Genomic DNA, 26,371 nt, shown 5'->3' on the forward strand with positions numbered 1-26,371 from the left:
GTCCTTGTGGTGAGGTATTAAAGCCTTCTGCCAATAGTCATGTAAGCTAGCTTGGAATCAGAGCCCACAAACCCCAGTAAGCCTTCAGATTACTGCAACTCTGGCCAACATCTTGACTACAACCTCAGGACAGTTCCTGAGCCAGAACCACCAAAATCTAAGCTGTTCCCAGATTCCTGGCTCTCAGAAACTGTAAGAGAATAAATGTTTACTGTTGTTTTAAGCCATTAAGTTTTGGGTAATTTGTTACCTAGCAATAAGTAGCTAGCTAACCTACTCAGCAATGCATTATAAATGTGCCACTTTCCAGAGTGCAATGGAACTCACCTTGGGTTCTCAGAATTGGCATTAATAATAATCATAACCTTAATATAATTCAAATGATTGTATTAATGTGGTGCTTACATTGTCCTGTTTCTTAGATGGGAACAGAGAACACCAGTTTTTGTTTTAGTAGCAATGTCCAATATTATAACATTAAAATAGCACAATAATATCAATAAAGGAGTAAACTAATTGTGCCTATTTCACAAAGGAGAAAAAACATTGCCCCTAAGGGGTGGGGCTATTGTTGTGTTAATATAATGCAGACAACAACCAGAAGGTAGCAGAAAGCAGAAGGGACACGGGATTTCCTAGCATCAGAGTTGATGTTATTCATGGTATCTTAATAATTAGAGGCATACAATAAATAATGACAAGGATTCTGATATTAGTTATAAATTATAACCATTAATTATACTTCAATAAGAATATAATTGTGGAATTAAGTAAAATGGTTAATAAGTGGTATGGTATGGTGTATGGTATGGTACGGCATATGGTATGGAAAGTGGGGTGAGCTCAGGTGGGGTAGGATATAATATAGATAACAGTCACTGCAGCACAAGTAGCCCTATTGAATGCTGAGGATGCAGGTCTCAGCTCACCCTGACATTAGGGCAAGTGCCCATGACAACATTGGCTTTAACCAGACCTTAGCCACAGGGTCCACACCTGCCACACTAGGCCTGGAAGCCTCCGCCCTGCCACCTTTCTCTTGTCCCCTGGGTTTCATATCCACTGGTGGCTCCTCTGGTGGAGCAGGCAGGGCAGACTGGACTGAATGATGGGACACGAGATTGAAAGTGCTGGGGTGGATGCTGCCAGGATGGCCCCTTGCCTGTGTATCCCCCACTATTGTCCTCCCTGCTCTACATAGCCTACCCACCACAACCAGGAGGAGGCTTAGTAAGGAGACACAGCGCTAACTTGTGGATGCTGGGGGAGGATGCAGGTCAGATACGCTGGGGAGGGGAAGGATGGGATGGCCAGGGGAGAAAGGGCGTGGTTGTGCTGGGGCATGGGGAGGGAAATTAAATCTCAAATTAGAGGACATATAACCAACCCACCCTCCTACCCCCTCCTTCCTCCCCACAAATTTAGCTCACTGTGTGCAGCACGTGGTCAACCTCACTGCTATTGCTATCATTCATTCATCCATTTAACAAATTTGTACTGAGTTTCTACTTTGTGCTGGCACCATGCTGGCTGCCTTGGACACAGCAGGAGAAAGACAAAGTTCTGACATCATGACGGTGATGGTCCAGTGGGGAGGGAGGAATGATAAATCAAAAAAAGAAACATTTAATATTAGGTCAGATGGTGGTACTTGCAGCACAAAGATAGTACAAAATAGGAAGTGACCCCAAGAAGTGTGTTACTTCATATACAATGGTGTGTGTATGTGTGAACTCTCCAAACAGGAGAGGACAGCAAACTACATGGACACTGGGGAAGCAGAGTACTCTCAGAGAACACAGCCAGGCAAAGGCCCAAAGAGAAACAAGCTTCAGCCATGTTAAGAACAGCCAGAATGGGCGTGTTGACAGATAGTAAAAACATTGACAAGCTACAACTGCAGGTTCTTCAGACCCTATGGCCCCTTTTATTATAGTTATAACTTTACACTATAAACATTAAATGTAAACATGTAAAAATACAAATAACTGAAATTTTATGTGAAAGATTGTTATACAAAATAGAAAAAATTACATACTCCAATATATAATCATACAGTACATATTACATTCATATAAAATAAACATTTTTATTGTAATAAGGAATATACAATAATAAATGGTATTACAGTGTACTATATTACAAATATACAATATTATTATAGTATATAATGATATGCAGTATAAAATTATAACTAATGTACAAATCTAATTATGTATATTTATAATCTAATTTCTAATAAAAAATTATCACATGGTAAAACATAATACTTTTGAGATTCATCCACGTTGTAGGTTGTGTCAATGAATCATTCCTTTCTCTGGTGTCATAAATCAGCCTTTTTATGGCTGAGTAGTATTCCACTGTATAGATGTACTACATTGTGTTTAGTTATTCACCCACTGATGGACATTTGGGTTGTTTCCAATCTTTTGGTGATTATGAATGCAGTTTCTCTGAACATTCGAGTACATACATAATTTCTCATTTCTCTAGGATAAATACCTAGGAGTGGGATTGCTGGGTCATAGGATAAGTATATAGTTAACTTTACGAGAACTTGTGAAACTTTTGTCCAGAGTGGAGATACCATTGTATATCGTTCCCATCAGCAATGCATGAAAGTGTCTATTGCTTTACATCCTTGCCAGCTTTTGTACTATGTTATTTATGGCCATTCTGATAAGTGTGTAGTGGTATGTCATTATGGTTTTAATTTGCATTTTCCTGATGTTGAATGTCTTTTCATCAGCATATTTCCATTTGTATCTCATACAACCATATGGATGAATCTCAAATACACTAAATGAAAGAAGTCAGACTCCAAAGGAGACACATTTTTACATATATATGGATACACACACATTTATATGACATGTGAAAAAGGCAAAACTATAGAAACAGAAAACAGATCAGTGATTTCGAGGGGTTGGGAGTGGATAGAGAGATTGATTAAAAAGGGATAGGAGGGAATTTAGGGGAGTGAAGGAACTGTTCTCTTGCTTGTGGTGTTGATTACATGATTGTACACATTTGTCAAAACTCTCAGAACTGTACACTTTTAAGGGTGACTATTACTGTGTGTAAATTATACCTCAATAAATCTGACTTTAAAAATATCTCAGTACTATAATATTATGTTACAGTAAATATAAAAGAGAAATAATTGAAAGTAATTTACAATAAAATAACATACATTTCCCTCTGTGAGGTTTTGGTACAGCCATACAGAGGTTGGTCTTGTGTCAACTTATAACTAGTAATATCATTAACAACATGGACCCTCTCATTGGTCTCCACTAGCCCTACTCCCCTCAAGTGACCCATATTACGTCACTTCATCCTCCATAACTCTATTTTACAGGTGAAGCAACTGAGGCTCGGGGGAGGTTACTGGGCATCAGGGTTGGCACCTGGATTTTAATCCATGTTGACAGCTTTCACTATTCTGCTTGTTTCACTCCTCATGTAGTAAATGGGAAGCTGTTTGTGATCTCCTGGGTCTCCCAGATCCTCCCCAGCCTACTCCAGACCAACAATTCCCTGGAGGGTGTCTATGAGGCTAGGACCCTATCCTCATCCCTTCTCCATCCACCAGGGTTCCTGTCCAGGCAAACAGTGGGGACTTGGAGAAGCAATACTGGGGGACTTGCAGTAGCCACACTAAGTGGCTTCATGAAGCAATGTGGGCAACGGGGAATCAGTAGACACTGTGTTACTGGGGGCCAATAGGGAAATAGCAGATATTACCAGGATTTAATGGAAGAGTCACAGATACTGTATTAGTGGGTAATGGGCACCAACAGACTTTGTGCCGGTTGTTAATGGGGGTCCTACAGAGATAGCTAATGTGAAGTTTATGGTGCCTTATCAGTCATTGCCCTTATCTGGGGAGAGGGAAGCAGGTTCATGGCACACACCAGTGTTCAGAGAGAGTATTGGGGGCATCACCACATACTGTGTTGGGGATGGTTACAAACACTGCTAGGTGGAGTAATGGAAGATAACTGGTCACCATCATTGTGATGGACAACAAATGGAGGGAAACACAAGCCATCCTGATAGAGGTGTAATGAAAGAATCAGGAGATAATGTTAAAAGTTGGATTAGGTGGGGTATATCATGGTTTCCTACTCTGAGGATTGTAATAAGTGGTCATCAGTTACTATTTAGGTGAAAGTGGGAATAAACGGGGAGTATGGAGGTTAGCAGACTGTTTCACAAATGGGGTGAAGTAATACACATTATGCTGGAGGTAACTGGAAGAGGTAATGAGAAGATCTCCAGACCCTATTTCCTGTAATAAGAGGTGACAAACACAGTGATGGAGTAAAGTCAAAGGAGGATAATGGAGGGTGTCCAGACATTGTGCTGGGGTGGGTTAAGTAGGGGGTAATGGAGAGATCTCCAGACACTCTCCTGCAGGATCAGCAAACACTGTCCTAAGTTGGGGGAAAATGGTGGGTCATAAAACATTGTGTGAAGCCCCAGAAGCAGTGCTGAATGAGGTAAAAGGGGGTAGTGGGTCACTAGATACTGTTCTAACATAGAGAAGGGTGTACAGTGGCTCATCAGATACTGTGAAGGCGTGAGATAAAGGGGAGCTAATGATGGATTAGACATGGATCTAAGGTGTGGTAATCGGATATGTCACTAATCACTGCCCAATTTGGGTGAGGGGATTACAGGAAAATCCTTAGACCTGTCCCCTTAACCAGGTTCTGTCCCCATTCTCAACCCTCATGCTACTATTCACAAAGGTGAGAACATTTCTGTACAACCCAACTGTTTTCCACTCTCAGCGTTGCCAATGGACTGACCTGAAGGAACCATTTTGCTGGTTCATTTGGCCACCCAGCAGCTGAGCTTTCAATCAGACCCTCTGCATGCATCTGTGAGACCACTGCTGCCCCAGTCTTAGGTTGCACACCTAACTTCTAAGGAAGGTCAACCCTTCTCTGCTCTTGGCCTCTCCATATTATTAGCTTTGGGCATACCTGTCAGGGCATGATAAGCAGGTCTGTAGGTCAGCTTACGGGGTAGATAAGGCCCCATCAAGGTGCAATTGGGGTAAGGCAGGCCTGTGCATGCTCGGGCAGAGTGAGTGGGCTCTTTTGTGATCATTTTGGAGCTGACTGTGGTATTTCAGAATCATTGAAGGGAATCCTGAAACATCAAGCATCAAGTCCCATCTATGTGGGACTGATTTCCTGTGCCTCAGTCCTTTCTTTAAATGGGCTGGCATCAGAGCAAAAGGTTTACAATGATGTTACAACTTTTAGAACAGGAAGGAGGCACAGCCCAGGTAAAGACTGGGGGTGAAAAAGCCTTGTGTGTTTTAGACAGGTTGGTTCTCCCCATCGGAGCATCTTATGCTGCAATACAGAAAGGATCAAAGGGAAGTCATGGGATGAGCAGGGTCAACACTCCACAACGTGCACTCATAGAAGGACTGTTTTATGTCAGGCATGGGTCTAGGTTCACAACAGTGAACAAAACGGGGAAAAACATTCTAGAGTGGGAACCATAGACAAATAAGTGAAATATACAGGGCATCATGGTAATAAGTGCTATGGAGAGGATAAAGGAGGAAGGGGAGGGTGATGGAATTTTAAGCCAGGCAGGCAGGGAAGGGCAGGGCAGGCCTCTGTGAAGATATGCCACTGGAAGAAAGACACGAAGGAGTAAACCACACAGATATAATGAGGAACTGTGCTCTTTGAAGAGGGCACTGCAAATGCAAAGGCCCTGAGGCAGGACCTAACCTGATGTGTTTGAGGCACATGGGGGAGAAGGTCCTTGAGGAGTGCATGGAATGAAGATGGGTAGAGAGAACACAGTGAAGGTATGTTGGGGTTTGTTTTAATGAGTTATTGATTCATTATTGTCATTATAAAGGTCAAGTCATTAAGGAAGGCAAATGAGCTGGAAGCACTATAAAACTATAAAAACAAAAGGGAGACTGAGGTGAAGAGTTGACTGAGGTGCCTGAACATTCTTACTTCAGAAGCTTTCCTGAAGGTAATGGGAGCTCACAGTACACTATACTGGGGGCTAATTAAGGGTAAGTCTGGGAGATAATGGTAGCACGAATAGGCAGTCATAATGCAATTTAGGGGTCAGAAGACAATGTGCTGTATGAAAGTTGAAAACACTCTACTGGTGGCTAATAAGGGGGGGTTACCATTCATGGTGCTAGAGGATAATGGGGGAGTCAACATACACTCTGAGGTTTATATCTGTATACATAATTTTTTTATTGTGGCATCCCTTTCTTGATAAAAATATGCAATGGGGGATTAGATACGCAGACCATGCTTGATTCAACAGAAGAATGACACAAAATTCTGTTAGGCAATGTGTTCTGCAACAAACATCTCACAGAACTTAGGGTTTATCGTTATCGTGTATATTATGCTGTTCTACCATTCAACTTGTTGGCATGTTACCTATTCCACGGTAAACAGGATTATCATTAACATGACTTCACATAATGTTTCCAGTGCAGAATCTGGTAACAGTGTTCCGTTACAGTTTTCATGAGAAGGCTTCTTCTAATGTACCGAATTGACAAAGTTCCTTCTCAGTATGAATGTCCCAAGGTTTACTGAGGCTGGTGACAATATGGGAGGGGGTCCTCCCATTCAGGGTCCTTTCAGAGGTCCTCTTCTGTATACTAATGTGTGACATTCTGATGGAGCATTTCTAGTTACGATAATATGCATATTTTTCTGTTGCACGAATTCCATAATGTAAAATAAAATCTGATCTCACTGAGGTTTTCTCAGAATGTTTCTCTCAAGTGTGAATACTCTGATGCACGCTGAGAACTGATTTCTGAACGAAGCCTTTCCCACAGACTACACACTTATAGGGTTTGTCTCCAGTGTGCGTTGTCTGGTGTTTGTTCAGATTTGATCTGTCAGTGAAGGCCTTCCCACACTCAGCACACACATAAGGCTTCTCTCCTGTGTGAATTCGTTGATGCACTTGGAGCTGTGATTTCTTAGTGAACGATTTACCACAGTCACTGCATTCATAAGGTTTCTCTCCGGTATGAATCCTATGATGTATAATCAGTTCTGACTTTTGTCTGAAGGTCTTCCCACATTCAGAACAGATGTAGGGCTTTTCTCCAGTATGAGTTTTCTGATGTTTACTGAGATTTGACCTGCCACTAAAGGCTTTCCCACATACAGCACACACATATGGTTTTTCTCCTGTGTGAATTGGTTGATGCACCAGGAGCTGAGATTTGGAGGTGAAGGATTTCCCACAATCATTGCATTCATAAGGTTTCTCCCCAGTATGAATTCTCTGATGAGTAATAAAGTTTGACTTCCGGATGAAGGCTCTTCCACACTCAGTGCACACATAGGGTTTCTCTCCTGTATGAATTTTCTGATGCACAATGAGTATTGATTTCTGGTTGAAGGCTTTCCCACATTCATGGCATTCATACTGTCTCTCTCCAGTGTGAATTTTCTGATGTATATTGAGGTGTGACTTCTGGGTGAAGGCTTTTCCACAGGTACTGCATTCATAAGGTTTCTCCCCAGTATGAATTCTCTGATGTGTAATCAAGTCTGACCTTTGTGTGAAGGCCTTGCCACATTTAGGACATATATAGGATTTCTCTCCCGTATGAGTTTTCTGATGGGTAATGAGATTTGACCTGTTGGTAAATGCCTTCCCACATTTAGTGCACATATAGGGTTTCTCTCCTGTGTGAATTCGTTTATGCACATGGAGTTGTGACTTGGAAGTAAAGGATTTCCCACAATGACCACATTTATAAGGTTTCTCTCCTGTATGAATTATTTGATGGGCAATCAAGTGTGCCTTCTGGATGAAGGCTAGCCCACATTTCATGCATATATATGATTTTTCTCCTGTATGAATTCTCTGATGCACTGTGAGTGCTGACTTCTGAGTGAAGGCTTTTCCACAATCACTGCATTCATAAGGTTTCTCTCCAGTGTGAATTCTCTGATGTATAATCAACTCTGACCTGTACGTAAAGGCCTTACCACACTCAGTACATATGGAAGATTTCTCTCTCGTTTGTACTTTCTTATGTGTATTGAGGTTGGACCTACTGTTGAAAACCTTCCCATATTCGTTGCATATAGATGGTTTCATTCTTGTGTGAGTTCGTTGATGTACCTGCAGTTGTGACTTAGAAATGAAGGACTTCCCACAGTTACTGCATTCATATGGTTTTTCTCCAGTATGAATTCTTCGGTGTGCAATCAAGTGTGTCTTCTGGATGAAGGCCTGTCCACATTCAATACATATATAGGATCTCTCGCCTGTATGAATTTTCTGATGCATCTTGAGTGTGGACTTCTGCGTGAATGCTTTGCCACAATCACTGCACTCATGGTGTCTCTCTCCAGTATGAATTTTCTGATGTATACTAAGATCTGAGTTATAAGAGAAGCCTTTCCCACATTCACTGCATTCATAGAGTTTTTCTCCAGTATGAATTCTCTGATGCCTGAAAAGAGAAGATACTTGGAAAAAGGCTTTCCCACATTCACTGCACTTATAGGGCTTCTCTCTAGTATGAGTCCTCTGATGTGTAATGAATTCTGGCTTCTGTACAAAAGCCTTCCCACAGTCAATACATACATACAGTTTTTCTCCTGTATGCACTTTCAGATGTACCTTGAGTTGTGACTTCTGGGTGAAGATATTTCCAAATTCAGCACATTTATAAGATTTTGCCCCAGTATGACTTTTCTGATGTTGACAGGGTACTTGTTTAAAGCTGAGGATTTTTCCACATTGATTATGGTCCCATAATTTCTCTCCTGTTGGAGTACACTCATGTTTAGTACAGGAAGAAATTTTACCATATTCAGTAATCTTATTAATGTTCTTTGATCCACTGTTTCTATTATGACCGTGTAAATCTAAATTATGGCTTAAAGCACTTCCATATAAGTCACATTGATGAGGTCTCTCTGGGGAAGGAATGTTTTGGCTCACATGAATTATTTTTCTGTCCTTATATTCATAATCCCTCTTTATAGTCAATATTTTCTTGATGAAAGCAACCTCTCTTAAAGATTTGTTTTCTCTTTGTTGATAGCTCTCTATCTGGTCATCAATCTGCCACAATTCTTCTAGAATAAAATACAATAAAACGTCACTTGTAGCATCACCTTTCCTCTCAACGTAGAAAGAAGTTTTTCAGAAATTCTCTGTGAGGTTTGAAACCCAAACTCTCCTTCTCAAAGGAGAATGAGATGATTTTAGCTCAAAGAGCAGCTAGCAGAGGCAAAAGTAGAGGGTCATATGGTTCATCCAGGTTGAACACAGTGAAAAGGGTGAGGGTGAATCACTGGCTGAGAAGACTTGGTGATAGTGGTGATAGGAAACATTCTGGGATACAATTCAGTTTATTTAGAAAATAAACTTTATGAACTCAATGCACTGTGCCAGGAAGTGAAAAAAGGCAAAGAACAAGATATATAGCACAATAATATTTATATAAACTAATAATACATACCCCAAGTCACTTTAAATATGAACTTAAAAATATGTTTCTATCATATAAAACAATTGCCTATGATGGGAAATGAGATGAGTATGGGGAAAAGAAGGAATAATGAATAAATCGAAAAAATAAAATAATAGAGAATCCTTACCCATACTGATGATGATAGTGTGTCCTGAATGAAGACATGATTAAACTCAAACCTCATCATGTGAAGTACAGAAATAAAGCAATTTCAAAAGTCAGCCAACCAGGCAGAGAGCCCCCAGTCAGTGTGAAGTCTCAAGAAACCTTGGAAGGAAGTCAGAAAGGTACTCCTAAAGGTTAAGCAACAGTGACCCCTAAGTCATCAGTTGGATGAAAGACATGGGAAATGGGAAAGTGAGAAATCTTAAGTCAGTGACTATGGAGAAAAAAGGAAGAGCTCATGATTGGAGATAAAGTTCCACAGCATCTCACAATGAGAAAGAAAGAAATGAAAGAGGACTAGCAGGAGTGGGAGTGTGTTACATATAGTAACTTTTAAAGAAAGCAAATCCATTAATAGCTGAATACATAAAGAATGAATCTCGGACAATGCGGAAGGCAGAAAGAAAAAAGAATGTTAGAGAAAAGGAGCATAACCAAGAAAAAAAGAAAATATTTATTGAGGCAGATTGGCATGTGATCCAGACGCCAAAAAGCCAAGGAAGAAGACAGAAACGACAAAGGCATTTTTATAGAAGGCATTTAGTTATTTGAGAGGCCGATATCAAGGGTCCTCAAATAACACAAAAAAATCAGAACCTTCCAGAAGAGTCATCTTAATAGCATTTCAAAGATGCCAGTCTTTCTCAAGATGGCTGAGATTTACTTCCCTGTCTCCCATCAGTCTGGGTCACACTCACTCACCTGGACAGCTCTGATGTGGGCTCTCAGCCTGCAATGCCCATGGCTCCTTTCCTTGCTCCAACATGAAAACCTCTGTTTCAGGAACTTGATGCCCTGTTCATGAGAAATGATAAAAGGTCTGGGTCCAGCTAATTGTGTTACAGAGCCCAATCAATAGTCTTGTTCAATGAGGCTTTGTTCTACAGGAAAGTAACAGTGTATCTCTGAGAACAGAGTACAGTTAACCCTTGAACAACAGGGCTTTGAACCATGGGTACAACTTATAAATGGATTTTACTGAAAATATTGGAAAATCTTTTGGAGATCTGTGACAATTTGAAAAAACTCAGACAAACTTCATAACCTAGAAATATCAAAAAATGTTTTTAAAAAGTTAGGTATGTCATGAATTTTGTAGCCACCTCCTATTGCTATTGCAGTGAGCTCAAGTGCTGTAAATATCCACTTAAAATGTCCTAATCATTGCCTCATGAGCAGTCCCTCTCTCCAGTAAATTGTGTATAGCAGTAAAAAGTAATCTCTCTGGGTTCTCACATATTTTTCATGTTCCTTGCAGTACTATAAACCTTGAATAACATCATGGGACCCATACTAACATACTAAGTGCCACTAGCGATGCTGGAAATATTCCCAAGAACAGAGAAAAGTCATGACATTACAAGAAAAAGCTGAATTGCTTGATTGAGGTCTGCAGCTGTTGTTGCCAGCCGTTTCAAGATAAATGAATTCAGTGTAAAAACCACTGTAAAAAAAAAAAAAAAAAAAAGAAATTCATGAAGCATATACCAGCAGACACAAAAACCCTGTATCTTTTTTTTTTTTTTTTTGGCCGCACCGCATGGCTTGTGGGATCCTAGTTCCCCAACTAGGGAGGACTGAATCCGGGCCCTCAGCAGTGAGAGAATGGAGTCCTAACCACTGCACTGCCAGGGAATTCCCACCATGCACTTTCTGAGAAACATTTTTTTTTATCTTGTATTAAAAATGTAGTTTTTATGTGGGTACAGGATTGTTATAAGAAAAGCATACCAGGACTTTGCTGGTGATCCAGTGGCTAAGATTCCACGCTCCTAATGCAGGGGGCCTGGGTTCGATCCCTGGTCAGGGAACTAGATCCCACATGCCGCAACTAAGAGTTCATGTGCAACTAAAGATCCCGCATGCCACAACGAAGATCCTGCATGCCGCAACTAAGACCTGGCACAGCCAAATAAATAAATAAATATTAAAAAAAAAAGCATACCTATAGATTCTAATATGATTTGAGAAAAAGCAAAGTCATTATATGGTAACTTAAAGCAAAAGGAAGGTGAAGGGCTTAAAGCTAGAGGATTTAATGCCAGTAAAGGATGGTTTGATAATTTTAGAAAGAGGTTTGACTTTAAAAAGAGGTAACAGGAGAAGCAGTTTCTGATGACCAAAAGGCAGCAGATAAGTTCCTAGATGCCATTAAGAAAATCATTCAGGAGAAAAAAGATATCTGCCTGAACTGGTTTTTAATGCAGATGAAAGTGCCATATTCTGGGAAAAATGCCACAAAGGACTAAGGAAGAGAAGTGAGCACCAGGACAGGAACCTAAATCCTAACTAACTCCCCTGTTTTGTGCAAGTGCAGTCAAGTTTATGATTAGGACAACCCTTATCTATAAAGCTGCTAACCCCTAAGCCTTGAAAGGAAAAGATAAACACCAGCTGCCAGTCTTTTGGTTTTAAAACAAGAAGGCCTGAACAACAAGAACTTTCTTTCTGAATTGGTTCCATTGATGCTTTGTCCCTGGAGTCAGTAAGTACCCAGCCAGTAAGGGACTGTCTTTTGATATTGGACAATGTCGCTGGTCACCCAGAACCCCATGAGTTCAACACCAAAGGCATCGAAATGGTCTACCTGCCCCCAAACACAACATCTCTAATTCAGCCCCTAGATCAGGGGGTCACAAGGACCATTAAGGCTTATTACACATGGTAGTCTATGGAAAGGATTGTCAACACTGTGGAAGAGAAACTTGATAGAGAGACCATCATAAAAGGCTGGAAGGATTACACCACTGACGATGCCACCGTTGTTATAGAAAAAGCCATGAAAGCCATCAAGCCTGAAACAATAAATTCCTGCCAGAAAAACTGTGTCCAGATGTTGTGCATGACTGCATAGGATTTACAACAGAGCAAATAAGGGAAATCAAGAAAGACATTGTGAATAAGGCAAAAAAGGTGGGGGTGAGCGTGTGGAGGATTATCTTGGAGAAATTCAAGAGCTAATAGACATCACAGCAGAGGCTTGATGAATTTGAGGGCTTTCGAACCAATGCCAGATGATTAGAAAGAAAACATAGAAGCAGTGCCAGAAAACAAAATTGACATTAGACAGTCTGGCAGAAGGGTTCAGAGTTACTTAAGACTGCTTTTGACTTCTTTTACCACATGGACCTTTCTATGATATGGGCACTGAAATTAAAGCAAATGGCGGAAGAAGAATTGGTATGATATAGAAATATTTTTAGAGAAATGAAAAAGCAAAAAAGTTAGAAATTATGATGTGTTTCCGTAACGTTACACCGAGTGTGCCTGTATCTCCTGCCTCCCCTCTTCCACCTCCCCCACTTCTTCCACCTCTGCCATCCCCGAGACAGCAAAACCAACTCCTCCTCTTCCTTCTCCTCCTCAGCCCATTCAATATGAAGACAACAAGGATGAAGACCTTCATGATGATCCACTTCCACTTAAAAAGCAGTAAAGTATCATCATGCTGTACAGTTAATAAACTTATCTGTTGTGTATACATGTGTCTTCCTGTGAAAATCTAATAACTGTATGGCAAGAACTGTATGAGGAGTTTGTGTGTCATCGTCATCATCATTGACTAAGTATTCATCACTTAGAACATCATGTACAAGACTTGTATTGAGGTGGACAGCCTATCCTTACATAGGCATAAGGTGAGTGACATTTAATATAAAATTAATAATGTGTTAGTTTTCTTACTGTTTTATAACTTTGTTTTCCAAGAACTGCATTATTGTACAGTATGCCTCCCTGTAATTGGAGAAACTGGGTATCAGCCTATCAGCACAGTTAAGTGGTTTTTTCTTAATTTAACAATGTTTCCAATACTGCATTATGAATCTGACTATAATACTGTATGCCATAAAAATTTTATAACACTTTATTCATTAGTGTATAGGCTAGGCTACCATGAAACCATCATATCAATTACACTAGGCTACCATAAAGCAATCATATTGCTACTTCTTCATTATCAATACATGAATCATTCATTACACCTATAAATAAATACGAATTTCTTTTTCACATTACCTTTTCATTTTTGATGTGTAGTGTTGTAATATATATAACATCTACAGTGTTTTGTATCATTTAAGACAATATTGATGTAGGCATTGACAGACGATTCACCTTATAAATAGATGACATAAACTTACAGTATTGATAAATACAGTACAGTAAATGTATTTTCTCTTCCTTATGATTTTCTTAATAACATTTTCTTTTCTCTAGCTTACTTTATTGTAAGAATACAGTATATAATACATATAACACACAAAATATACGTTAATTGACTATTTATGTTATTGGTAAGCCTTTCAGTCAACACTAGACTATTAGGAGTTAAGCGTTTGGCAAGTCAAAAGTTGTATGTGAATTTTCAACTGTGCCGGGTCTGCACCCCTAACCCTTGTGTTGTTCAAGGGTCAACTGTAAAATTCAGAGTGCCCAAAAGGGATAAAGAAGCCTGGACAAATCAAGGACAAAACCATCATATAGGTCACGTGTCTCACAGCATTCAGCAACTGAGAATAAAAACACTCTCAGTGGGGCCCTTCTTTCAGACACTCAGGTAACTGTGCTTACCTACTGAGAGCAGGTGGCTATAGGTCTCCAGCATCACATCCCGGTACAGGTTTTTCTGATCAAGGTCTAGCTGCTGCCACTCCTCTCTGCTGAAATCTACAGCCACATCCCTGAAGGACACTGATCCCTGTAAGGGCACATTCCTGTTCAGTATGAATAGTTAGTTTTGGGGGATGGAGGGACTATATTTAGGAATATGGAACTTAGGTTTTGTTGTTATTAATTTACCTCCTCTTTTTAAAAACTCACCCCCCATTTCCCTAACATTCTATTATGAAATTTTACAAACATACAGAAAATTTTAAATAATTGTATAGTGAAAACCTATATAACCACCACTTAGAATCTATCCCTAACAATTTACTCTACTTGTTTTACCACACATTTACCCATCCTTTTACCCATTCATGAATGCATCTTACTTTTTTGTGCATTTCAAAGTAAACTATAGATGCCAGTACACTTCCTCCTAAATACTTCAGAATGCAAATCATTAAGTAGAGTATAACATTTTTTTACCTTTTTTAGGCAAGCTTTACATACAATGAAATGCACAAATCCTCAGAGTACTATTTGAAGTTTTGACAAGTGCATACACCTGTGTAATCCAGGAACTTTTAAAAAATGGTATTGCATATAGGGTGTATATTAAATGTCTAGTTTTACATAATATTTTATGGAAGAAAGAAATCCAGTAAAGAATTTCTGCTATTGTTCTATACTATGGTCAATTACTCATTTTTCAAAACTGAAGATTGAAATAGGCTCTCTTGTAGTCTTCTAGCAACTGGATGAATGACCTGTGATACAATTTCTGAGCAATTTAGGACCAGCCATTATGCTAGCCCTGGGAACACAAATATGAATTATTTATGTTTCTAATCTTCCAGCAACTTAAAAGACTTGGAAAATAAACAAGACCTATGTTTTAAAAGAAAAGAAAAAGAAGACACAAGTTCACTGAAGTGTCAAAAAGTAAATATGTGGAACACACTGAGGTCCCCAAAAAGGAAAAATACATTCTACATGGGGGTGTAAGTTTATTATTAATTGAGGAATTTAAGTTGGAAGATGAGAAGTATAACACAGAATGGGGGGGGGGGGTGGTGAGGAAGGTCGTTTCCCAGAAAAGACAAGCAAAGGTGTGGATATAGGAAAATACATGATGAGTTTGGAGAATAGCAAATAGCTCTATGTAAATGAAGAAAAGTCTGCATGACAAGCCAGGAAGGTGGTTATGGGAAAAACAGTTTGCTCATAGAACAAGTATGAATTTTCCACTTTAAGTAAAGGTAATTAAGGTAGTCAGATTTATATTAAACATTTTTTTGTATAAGATCTGTATTGCAGAATAACCAAATAAATGATAAGAAACAGTTCCTTACAAAATGATTTCTGGCTAATAAATGAAGAAGTTAGGGTAGAATTAGAATAGCATCATCTCATAACTCCTAATGAAATAATGGGTTTAGACAATAATCATTAAGGGTTGCTCAACTGTTTCAGGTGAAAGGCTGAAGAGAAGTTCAAAATGGATGAGTCAGCTAGTAACACTGGCATCCACTCATCAATTTTAACATCACAAAAAGAGAGATAACCATGTATTATGTGCCTCCTGACATGATATAGTAATTAATTTCATACCACCCATTAAGTACTTTTACCAAATATAAAGAAAAATACAACCTGAATCTCATTAAGCCTCCAGATCCAACAAATCATTCATAGGTAATATGAAGTATAGAGGAATATGTTGAACAATATCAAGACCAAAACATGAGCTCAATCCAGAAGACAGCAAATGACCTGTTTCTTCAAAAAATAAATTACAACAGAAAAAATTTGGAGGAGAATCTTTTCTTTATTAAAAGAGACTTCAGAGTCATACTAACCAAATGCAACTTGTGGACCGTGTCTGGCTCTTAATTAAAGCAAACCAACATTAAAAAGATATTTATGGCATGTTTCAAATTCAAATAATAACTGGGTATCAGATGATACCTAGGAATTATTGATATTATGTTTTAGGTGTGATAATGGCTTAATGGTTATGTCAAACAAAAAGGAAGAAAAAAAGAATTCTCATCTCTTAGAGATATACATCATAGTAGTCACAGATAAAATGGTTTTGGGGATTTACTTTTAAAAAATCCAGCAGCTGGGGAGGAGGGTAGTTTTAGATAATATAAGAATCACAGAATGTTGATCACTAATAAAGCTGAGTGATAAGTACAATAGATACAAGGGCCCCTTATACTATTCTCTTTACTCTTGAACACATTTACATTTTTTTCATAGTAAAATGTTTTTTAAAAAATATGATCTTCCATATTAAAAAAATCTAATCTGGGAATGCATAATTGAAGGAATGGCTATTTCCACCTGGAGTCAAACACTTAAAAAAGGGATTTATAGGGACCTGAACAGCCCACATTCAGCAAATTATAGAAATAATAGACAGGGTATTATCATTGATATAGAAAAACAAACAACAGGATCTAATCAATATTTATAGACTACTCCAACCAACAACAGCAGAATACACATTCTTTTCAAGCATCCATAGAACAATGACCAAGACAGACCATACCCTAGGCTGTGAAATAAATCTCAACTGGAAAGAAATGAAATAATATGAAGTATGTTCTCTGAAAATAATGGAATCAAACTAAAACTCAATAACAGAAAGACAACAGAAAAATCTCCAAAGGAATTATATTAGAAAACAGTAACAAAAGCTATCTGGAAAGTCTGGAAATATCCGGAAATTAATCAACACACTTCTAAATAACCTATAAGTCAAAGAGGAATCCTCAAAAGAAATCTAGAAAACACAAAGAACTGAAAGACAGTGAAAATACAATGTATCAAAATCTGTGGGATGCTGAAAGGGAAATTTATAAAAAAGGGGAAACAAACGATCCAAGTAAAAAATGGGCAGAGAATCTGAATAAGACATTTTTCCAAAGAAAATATACAGATTGCCAACAGATACATGAAAACGTGCTCAACATCACTAATGATCAGGGTAATACAAGTCAAATTCACAATGAGATATCACCTTACACCTGTCAGAATGTAACAAAAAAACACACACACACACACAAACCCAAGAAATAACAAGTGCTGGCAAAGATGTGGAGAAAAGGGAATCCTTGTGCACTATTGGAAGAATGTAAATTGGTGCAACCACTATGGAAAATACTATGGAAGCTCTTCAAAAAATTAAAAATAGAACTGCCATATGATCCAGCAATTCCATTTCTAAGTATTTATCCAAAGGAAACGAAAACGTTAACTTGAATAGATATACACACCCCCACTTTCACTGCAGCATTATCCACAATGGCCAAGACATGAAAGCGACCTAAGTGTCCAATGATGGGTGAATGGATAAAGAAAATGTGGTATTTATATATGCATTGGAACATTATTCAGCCATAAAAAAGACGGAAATCTTGCCATTCTCAACAGCATGGATGGACCTTGAGGGCATTATGCTAAGTGAAATAAGTCAGACAAAGAAGGACAAATACCGTATGATCTCACTTTATGTGGAATGTAAAAAAACCAGCAACTGAAATCATAGATACAGAGAATAGACTGGTGATTACCAGAGGCAGGGGGTGGGTGGTGGGTAAAATGGGTGAAGGTGGTCAAAAGTATAAACTTCCAGGTATAAAATAAGTCATGGGGACGTAATGCACAGCATGGTAACTATAACTATAGTTAATACTGGATTATATATTTGAAAGTTGCTAAGAGAGATCTTGAAGGTTCTCAACACAAGAAAAAATATTTGTAACTATGTGTAGTGATGAATGATAACTAGATTTATCATAGTGATCATTTCACAATATATACAAATATTGAATAATGTTGCATACCTGAAAATAATATGTTATACGTCAATTACACATCAATTTTTTAAAAAAGGAAAGGGGAAAGGTCTCAAATCAATAATCTAAATTCCTACCTCAAGAAACTAGAAAAAGAAAAGCAAAATAAACCCAAAGCAAGCAGAAAGAAGAAAATAATAGAAAGCAGGTATCAAGGAAATTGAAAACAAAATTAAAAAAAAAAAAAAACTAGAGACAAATCAATAAAACACAACACAGTTATTTTGAAAAAAATCAATAAAATTGATAAACCTTGCTGACTGACCTAGTAGTCAACCAGACTGACAAAGATAAAAAGATACAAATCACCAATGTCAGGAATGAATATCGTTACAGATCTGGCAGCCATTAAAAGAAAAATAAGGGAATACAAAAATTCTATGCTAATAGAGTCAGCAACTTAGAAGAAATGGACCAATTCCTCAAAAACCACAACTACCAAAACTCAACATTATGAAATACATAAGTTGATAATCCCATAAACCATTAAATTAAAATAATAATTTAAAAGCTCCTGGAAAAAAAAGTCTCCAGGCCCAGATAGTTTTTTTTTTTTTTTTTTGCCGCGCCATGTAGCATGCAGGATCCTAGTTCTCCAACCAGGGATCGAACCCGTGCCCCTTGCAGCGGAAGCAGAGTCTTAACCACTGGATCACCAGGGAAGTCCCGAGATAGTTTTACTAGAGAATTCTACTAAACTTTTAAAGAAGAGTTAGTCTCATTTTTACACAATCCCATCCAGAAATTAAAAGAAGAGGAAACACTTCCCAACTAATTTTTGGGGGCCAGTATTATTACCCTGATATCAAAACACTATAAAGACAGTACCAAAAAGAAAACTACAGACCAATATCTCTTGTGAACTTAGATGCAAACATCCTAAATGAAATACTGCCAAATTGGATTCAGCAATGAATAAAAAGAATCATGCATCACAATAAATTGGAACTTATGGGAGAATTCTCTGTACTATATTCTGCATGCCCTTTGAATCTATAATTATTTCAAAATAAATAAAACGTTGAAAAAATATACTGAAGAAAGTTTATTCTCATAACAGAGCATTTTGAAATGGGCAAGACCAGAAAATAAGTCACAAGAACGACTGCACAATTCAGGTGAGAGAATACAAATTTCTTACTTATCTAAAGTAAGGCTGTAGTAAGGCTATAGAAGAGATTGATACTAATTATTAAGGAGGTAAAAGTGATACCGAGTGTGAAGGTGAGATAAAAGGACTCAGATAACTCTCAGTTATCAGTTTTGTGTTGCTGTATATTCTGAGGTCACAGATGAATTTAAGGACTAGAGGAGGGGGCTGGGGGAAAAAGATAAGAAATAATATATTTTGTACATACTGAGATTTAAGTGATAAGACATATACAAGGATGGACACTAGGCAGGTGGATAGAGAGCTAGTATGGAGATGATGATTCAGGAGTTGAATATACAAGAGCAGATCACTGAATTCAGGGTAGGGAATGAGCACGCAGGAAGGACAGGATAGAGAAAGTATTAAAGATAAGTATTAAAGATACTTGTGGTTTTTAATGTCTAAAATTATGATGCTTGAAAGCAATCTTTTTTATTTCTTCATTTAACTATGTTCAGAGATTACAGTTTGCCTCTTTGTGATGTGTTGATTCTGTTTATGGGGCTTAGAACATTGTCATTTCTTTGAAAATGTTCCTTATATACTTGAAAAAAATACATATGCTCTGATTTTTCTCTTTTATACACTTGCATATTCACAACCTACTCACACCAAAACCCTGGCCCCTAAACCCTATGTCATCAATAATTAAATGGGGAATCAAGAAGATGTCATATTCGTAGCTTTGACTCCGCACCAAATGAGGTTCTTATAAACAATCTGTCCAGGAAAAACCTTCTTACTCAAAGGTAACAATAAAAATCTCCTAATGTACAAAGATACTATAAGCAAAAAGAATGAAAAAAAAAAAGAGCGAGATTAAAAGGAACATGCTAGAAATAAATTGCCACACAATAAAAGAAAACACATTCACCATGAATTCAAGGAATTCACTAAAGCAATCAACTACTTAATGAAATAAATAGGGATATAAGAGTCCAAAGGAGAAATAATGGAAAAACAGGTTAAGAAAATGGTTATTTAAATTTTTGAAAAAAAATGGCAGAACTCAGTAAAGAAGTAAAAAAGAAAGAAAAAGTAGCACAGAAATGAAGGTCTCTCTGAAAGCAATAAAAACATTCTATGAAAACACAAAAAGTGGCAAGAGCAGATTAAGACAAGTAAGCAACATGAAATGGAAATAAGGACTTTTAAAGTAAAATAGAAAAAAAAATAGAGTTTAATAAAAATATCCAACAAACAAAAGAATCCTTGAAGTAGTAGTATAGAACTCTTATCATTATTCACAGTACAAATTTAATAGATATTGTCTGAAAGAGTAAAAGATTTAGTTCAAAAAGTTAATGCGATAAAGGTGACACTAAGAGAACTAACCAAACAAAAAAGAATCTAAACCCTCCTAATTACCAGAATGACTCAGAAACAAAAGCAAAAAATACAGAGTATACAGTGAAAGATACATAAAAGAAACATCCACATCAGAAGTGTAACATAAAAAGCATCTTTCCACTGCTGTACAGAGAAATGCACAAGGACTCCAAAGGCTGACAGTAAAAGGATAAGCAAAAGGCATATTTGGATATGCCAACAGAAAGGAAATAAAAGCCTCCATCTTAATAACAGACAGAGCTGAATTCTAGAGAAAAAATATTAAACAGGACAAGGACACAATCCAAAATGAACTTGAGACATCATTACTATCACTGTACCAAATTACATAGCATCAAAATTTATAAACAGAAACTATAGGCAATACAGATAGAAATATATTCATGGTGGGAAACCTTAAATAATATCTCTCAGCTCCAGGAGATAAAGAGGAAAAAATAAGCTACATTGTAAAAACCTCCTAACTACATATTTTATTGATAACAAAGTCTATATCTGGATACATTCTTTTCAAGTGACTTTGTAACATTCAGAAATATTAAACATAAAATTTGCACACATACACAAAGTTAACATTCCAAAAGCAGAATAAAATCCATGCAAACAAATCTCTCCAAAGGTGCAATCCTAATTTTATTAAAAGTAGAATTTTTTAAGTAAAAATCTTAACACCTACAAGTGAAAACGTGGTAAACGGTAATTAAAGATTTGATGGGAAATTTAGTATGTTCCTAGAAATTCACCCATTTCATCTAGATTTTAAATTGAGATGTTATTTTTCTTGATTATTTTTGAACATTGTTTTGCTGTGAGTAGTTAATACATTTGATTTCTATGTATTTCTATGTATTTCTATGTATCTATGTATTAATACATTTGTATTCTATGTAATCTATGTTCATAATTTTCAGTTCTTTTACTGTCATTGATGGGTTTAGACATCAAGGTTAATATGGTAAACAAAATAAAACAAACACCAAAAACAACGTTGGGAATAATTTTAGATATCATCTTTACACAAAACTTTGTTGTAAAGATCAAACTACTCCCAGAATGAATTCCCACCCCCTGGAATTCCTCCTCCTCACCTCACATGAGCTGCCATGTTCCTCTGGAGCCAGGCCCAGGGATTTCTGGTGAGAGGTCCAATTAGCTGGCATGGTCATGCTGGGTCTCAACTTTTATTCTCTCAGGAGCCTAAAGTTTGGCGGACATCTGTAAACTCAAGCAGAGCTGCTAAGGAGAGGTGAGGTGGAGTCTGGAGGAAGATCTGACCCAGGGGCTCCCTGGAAAGATAATGTCCACATGGTCAGTCATCACATAAACATTTCCAGTGAACTCCAAGGTGTAGTTTCCTGAGCTAGACACCACAGGACAGTGGTTCTCAAGATTGAGTGTGCATTTGAATCACCTGGAGGGTTTGTTAAAATATAGTTAAAAATCCCCACACTCCCACAGTTTGTGATTCAGTAGGTCTAGGGTAAGGCCTGTCTCAGACTATTCGGGTTGCTCTAACAAAATACCACAGACTGGGTAGCTTATAAACAACGGAAATTTATTGCTCACAGTTCTGGAAGCTAGGAAGTCCAAGATCAAGGTGCCAGCATGATCACGTTTTGATGAAGGCTCTCTTCCTGGTTCATAGCCAGCACCTTCTAGCTGTGTCTTCCCATGGCGGAAGGGGCTATGAAGCTCTGTGGAGTATCTTTTATAAGAGCACTAATCCCATTCATCAGGGTTCTACTTTCATGACCTAACCATCCCCCAAAGTCCCCATCTTCTAATACCATACTTCTGGGTGTTAGAATTTCAACATATGAATTTGGGGGGAACAAACATTAAGATCATAGCAGGGCCCAAGAATCTGCATTTCTAACTAGTACCCAGGTGATGCTAATGCTACTGTTCCAGGAACAATACTTTGAGAACCAGTGCTGTGGAGAACATGAAGTTTAACAAAACCTGTGACAGGTTATTAGTCATGGTAAAATATGGGAAAAAACATGAGATATGGAGTAACATTACTGAAGATTTGAATTGCAGCTCTGCTACTTTTTGGCTACGAGAAAATGAATAAGTTATTTTTAGCTTTAGTTTCAAAAATGAGAATGAAAGTGCCTACCTCATAGAGTTACGAAAATGAAATGAGATGATGCTTACAAAGTACTCAACACCTCCCTGGAATACAAGAAGCATGCAATAAATATCAGCAATTACTATGCACTATTAGATATTAAAAGTTAATATAAAAAACAATATAATCAAAGCAAGTAAAACAACAGACCAGACAATACTGATTTATGTATGTGACAAAAGTGACATTCAATTGAGTGTACACAAGACATTCATTGCATAAATGGTGCTGACATAACTGGCCTTCCACCTGGAACAAAACAAACTAGATCCCCATTGCACACTATACATTAGACTGAATTCCAACATGAGTAAATATTTTAAGTATATGTATTTTAAAAATCTCAAAGAATATTAAAATAAATTTTAGGAGTATACGTTTGTATAACATTCTGGTGGAGTCGGAGGGATCTTATTGTACATGAGAGAAAACCCAGAAACTATAAAAGAAAAAACAAATATTTCTGATTAGATATTTCCTAATTATATGTTAAAATACACCTTAAAAATAAAAATGAAGATATATACATAAAAAATTTTCAATATGTGATGACAGGTTATCCCTAATGTTAAAAAAAAAAAAATCTAGCAATCAAATGGAAAAAAAATAAAAGCCCAGGGGAAAAAAAAGACAAAGGACATGAAAATTCACAGAAAAGTAAATTTAGATGGCAATTAACCAAAAAGATGCCAACATTACTGACGGGAAAGTGCATTAAACCAATCAGACATAATTTTCCCTCAGAACTGTAAAAACTTTTTTTAAAATGCTGGAAAGCATTTTGGAAAATGAGCTCTTTTATAAATTGCTAGTGGGTGTTTAAATTGCTATAATATCTTTTGAGTTATTTAGTTATATCTATTATTGAAAATACACATAGCTGTTCCTAATAATAGTTCCAAATATATAAAGCAGAAACTGGCTGAAGGAAGGGCAAGTGGATAAATAACCTTTCCAGTGTGAGTTTACCTTTCTCGGTAATTAATTAAGCAGACAAAATAATATGTATAATGCAATCTATATGAAACAATACAATACAATGAATAAAGAACACAATTGTTTTTACGTAATAGATGTGACATTTATGAAAACTGACCCTGAACTGGGCCATAAGCAATTTTTACACTCGAGCGTCACCCAGAGGCATTATTTGAAATAGAGAATGCCCTTCTAAATAATTCATGGGTCAAAGAAAAAAACTGAAATTCAAAAAACAAAAACCCAAACACTGAAATGGGAGCAATAAAGAAAATGCTTGTGAGTACTTAAAAAGCAAGCTCATCACAGACCCCATAGATTCCCCATGCTGACGGCCCGAGGCCCTATCACTGACCACAGACTCCCATCACTGGGCCCCCAAATCCCAATCACTCATCTCAAAGATATTCACCGTTGCCCAGGACCCCATCACTGACCTCTCTCTGACACCCAACAACCGACGCCACAGACCCCACCCCCCACCACTAAATCCCAAAACCACCATCACTAACTCCACGGACAAGCCTTCCATCACTGACCCCACAGAATTCCTAATCAAGACCAACCAAAATCACCTCAGAGACCTCTCGGAATTAAAGTGTGAGGATGCTCCTGACACAAGCAGCAAAAACGCCTCCGAGAGCCACTTCCGCTTCCAGTCGGGCCTCTAGCACCTTACGGAACGTTGGTATTGCGCATGCTCTGAATTACCCTGGAAGCCGCATTCCGCCAACAGTCAACACGACGAAGAGACTTTGTTAGGGACCTTGCGCAGTTTCCCTGAGAGGCGCTGTTGGGCAGAGAACATGGCTGCACCCAGTGTTCTTCTGCGTGCGGGCCGCCATCTTGGAAGCGTATCCATTCCGTACAGCAAAGGAATAGGCCTCCTGCGGGTTTTTAGAGCGAGGCAGGCGTTGCCACAGAGCATGTGCGAGTGTGGCCCTGGTCTAGGTGGGCTTCCGGGAGGAGGAAGGTATTGGAGATGGGGTCCCGAGCTCCATGTTATGTTTAGAAAATCTAAATTGCCCCTCAGGAATCAGCACCGTGCAGAGAGCAATTACCTGCTTGGAGAAACCACCAGGAAAGTGGAGGGCCAGAAAGAAAAATGTCACCAAGGGAGAAGGACAAACGTCTTATGTACCAAGGCTGGATCCTGGGAGAAACCACTAGGAGATGAGGGGGGGAAAGTCAGGGTGCTACAATCCACTTTTCGGAGAATAGAGAGGTCCGCCCCTGGACGAAGCCACTTGGCAACAGAGAAATGTCAGAATGGGCAATCCGCTGCAGGAAAGGTGGTACAGCCCTTAACGCGAGAAAGAACTGGGGGAAATAGGGTAGAACTCAGAGTAGTCCTATCCTTTCCAGAGAGATACAGCCATAGGAAGTTGTCACCTTCTGAAGGGCTGGTGGGGCAAATGGAGACTTGATAAATCCCCATTAATCTTCGTTAGCCTTCACCTTAACTACTGCAAGTAAAACAATAGTAGGCAGCAATAATAAAAAATAATAACGGTCTTTAAGATGGTCAACATGTGACTAAAAGCACTTAAGGAAAACTGCTATTTTTATTTATTTGTAAATTAAAATCTAAGTAATAACAATGTCCTTACTATATAAATGAAGCCTTAAGTCCAGTCTGACTGCTCCCTTAGCTTCTCCTATATGGAAATTCTGGAGCAGCTAACAGTCTCCCTGTTACCAAAACGCAAGTCCGTGTGCCGACGCACAGTGAGGCCACACAAAACCAAAACATCAGAGTTTGGAACAGAGAAAGGGTTACTGCAGGGCCGTGCAAGGAGATAGGTGGCTCATGCCTTTAAAAACACCCCAAACTCTCTGAAAGCTTTCAGCAAAGCCCTTTTATAGGATAGGTGAGGGAGGGGCGTGCTTAGTTGTTGGAAGCTTCTTGGTGTCAGATCCTCTGTTCTTGAGATCAGGTCAAAGTCAGGTAACGATGTTCCTGTAAATCTCCACCAAACAAATGTTACTCTCTGTTCTGACAAGAAAGGGAAGGGTCCCAAGGCACAACTTTCACCCTTCAGGGTCCAGGCCTGGCTAAGAGAAGGGGGTCCTGCGGGGGGGGTGGGCAGTTACCCTGCCCTGGAGTGTTCGTCCAGCACCCAGTCTGGGTCCTCCCTCCAGTACCCAGGCCTGGCTGAAGAGGCAGTTCTCAGTTGGTGGCTCCCTCAGGGCCAGATCCTCAGACCCTGTCCAGCTGCTGTCATCGCTGAGGGAGCCAGGCCCCCAGGATCCAGCTGGCCCTCAGTCTCCTCAAGCCGCCCTAACAGTGGGGGCCAGGTCCCACAGACCGTCTCCCATGCAGACTGCCTGTACCATTAGGTCGCAGAGGCAGGGACGCGGGAGAGGTTCGCCACCACCTCAGGGTCTGGGCCTGGCCAGTGGGTGGTCTTGGCAAGGGCTCTGGAGCCCTGCAGGACACAGCCCCAGCCTGTTCCCTGGGCCCCCCAACTCACCCGCCAGCCAGAGGCTTGATGAGCTGGAAGGCCCCCGGGAGAAGACCTGGATTTCCCTCTTACCTCACTCTCCACCTGACGACCCCCACTCCCCCAACGTTTGGCTCAGTGCCCCTC

General features: G+C 38.8%; 2 protein-coding genes across 3 annotated transcripts in view; one reads left to right on the plus strand and one right to left on the minus strand.

Annotated features, from left to right (window-relative positions):
* LOC133078883 (zinc finger protein 383) overlaps positions 1-26,371 on the plus strand; it is a 191,138-nt gene that overhangs the window by 94,036 nt on the left and 70,731 nt on the right. Inside the window, exon 6 of the mRNA XM_061174065.1 lies at positions 8,826-8,839. Coding sequence (XP_061030048.1) covers positions 8,826-8,839 — 14 coding nt within the window. The remainder of the gene's footprint in view (positions 1-8,825; positions 8,840-26,371) is intronic.
* On the minus strand, positions 6,272-24,441 carry LOC133078877 (zinc finger protein 585A-like). 2 transcript variants are annotated; one of them, XM_061174046.1, is made up of 6 exons: positions 24,356-24,441; positions 22,791-22,846; positions 21,757-21,954; positions 14,267-14,393; positions 10,397-10,489; positions 6,272-9,131 (listed from the first exon to the last, which is right to left on the minus strand). In XM_061174046.1, the coding sequence occupies exons 3-6, from the start codon at positions 21,832-21,834 to the stop codon at positions 6,799-6,801; spliced, it is 2,631 nt and encodes an 876-aa protein (XP_061030029.1). In that variant the 5' UTR covers positions 21,835-21,954; positions 22,791-22,846; positions 24,356-24,441; the 3' UTR covers positions 6,272-6,798. The 2 variants fall into 2 exon arrangements, with proteins under 2 accessions (XP_061030029.1, XP_061030030.1); XM_061174047.1 differs by lacking the exon at positions 10,397-10,489.

This window comes from Eubalaena glacialis, chromosome 18, assembly GCF_028564815.1.
Source record: "Eubalaena glacialis isolate mEubGla1 chromosome 18, mEubGla1.1.hap2.+ XY, whole genome shotgun sequence".
NCBI lineage: Eukaryota > Metazoa > Chordata > Mammalia > Artiodactyla > Balaenidae > Eubalaena > Eubalaena glacialis.

Bases quoted from the DNA above. Each gene is read 5' to 3' on its own strand.
- LOC133078877 (XM_061174046.1), bottom strand. From the start codon at position 21,834: ATGACCATGCCAGCTAATTGGACCTCTCACCAGAAATCCCTGGGCCTG. The intron at 10,490-14,266 runs GTAAGCACAGTT...TCTCATGAACAG, and splicing joins TAGCCACCTGCTCTCAGTAG to GGCATCAAGTTCCTGAAACA. The intron at 9,132-10,396 runs GTGAGTGAGTGT...ATTTTATTCTAG, and splicing joins CCCACATCAGAGCTGTCCAG to AAGAATTGTGGCAGATTGAT.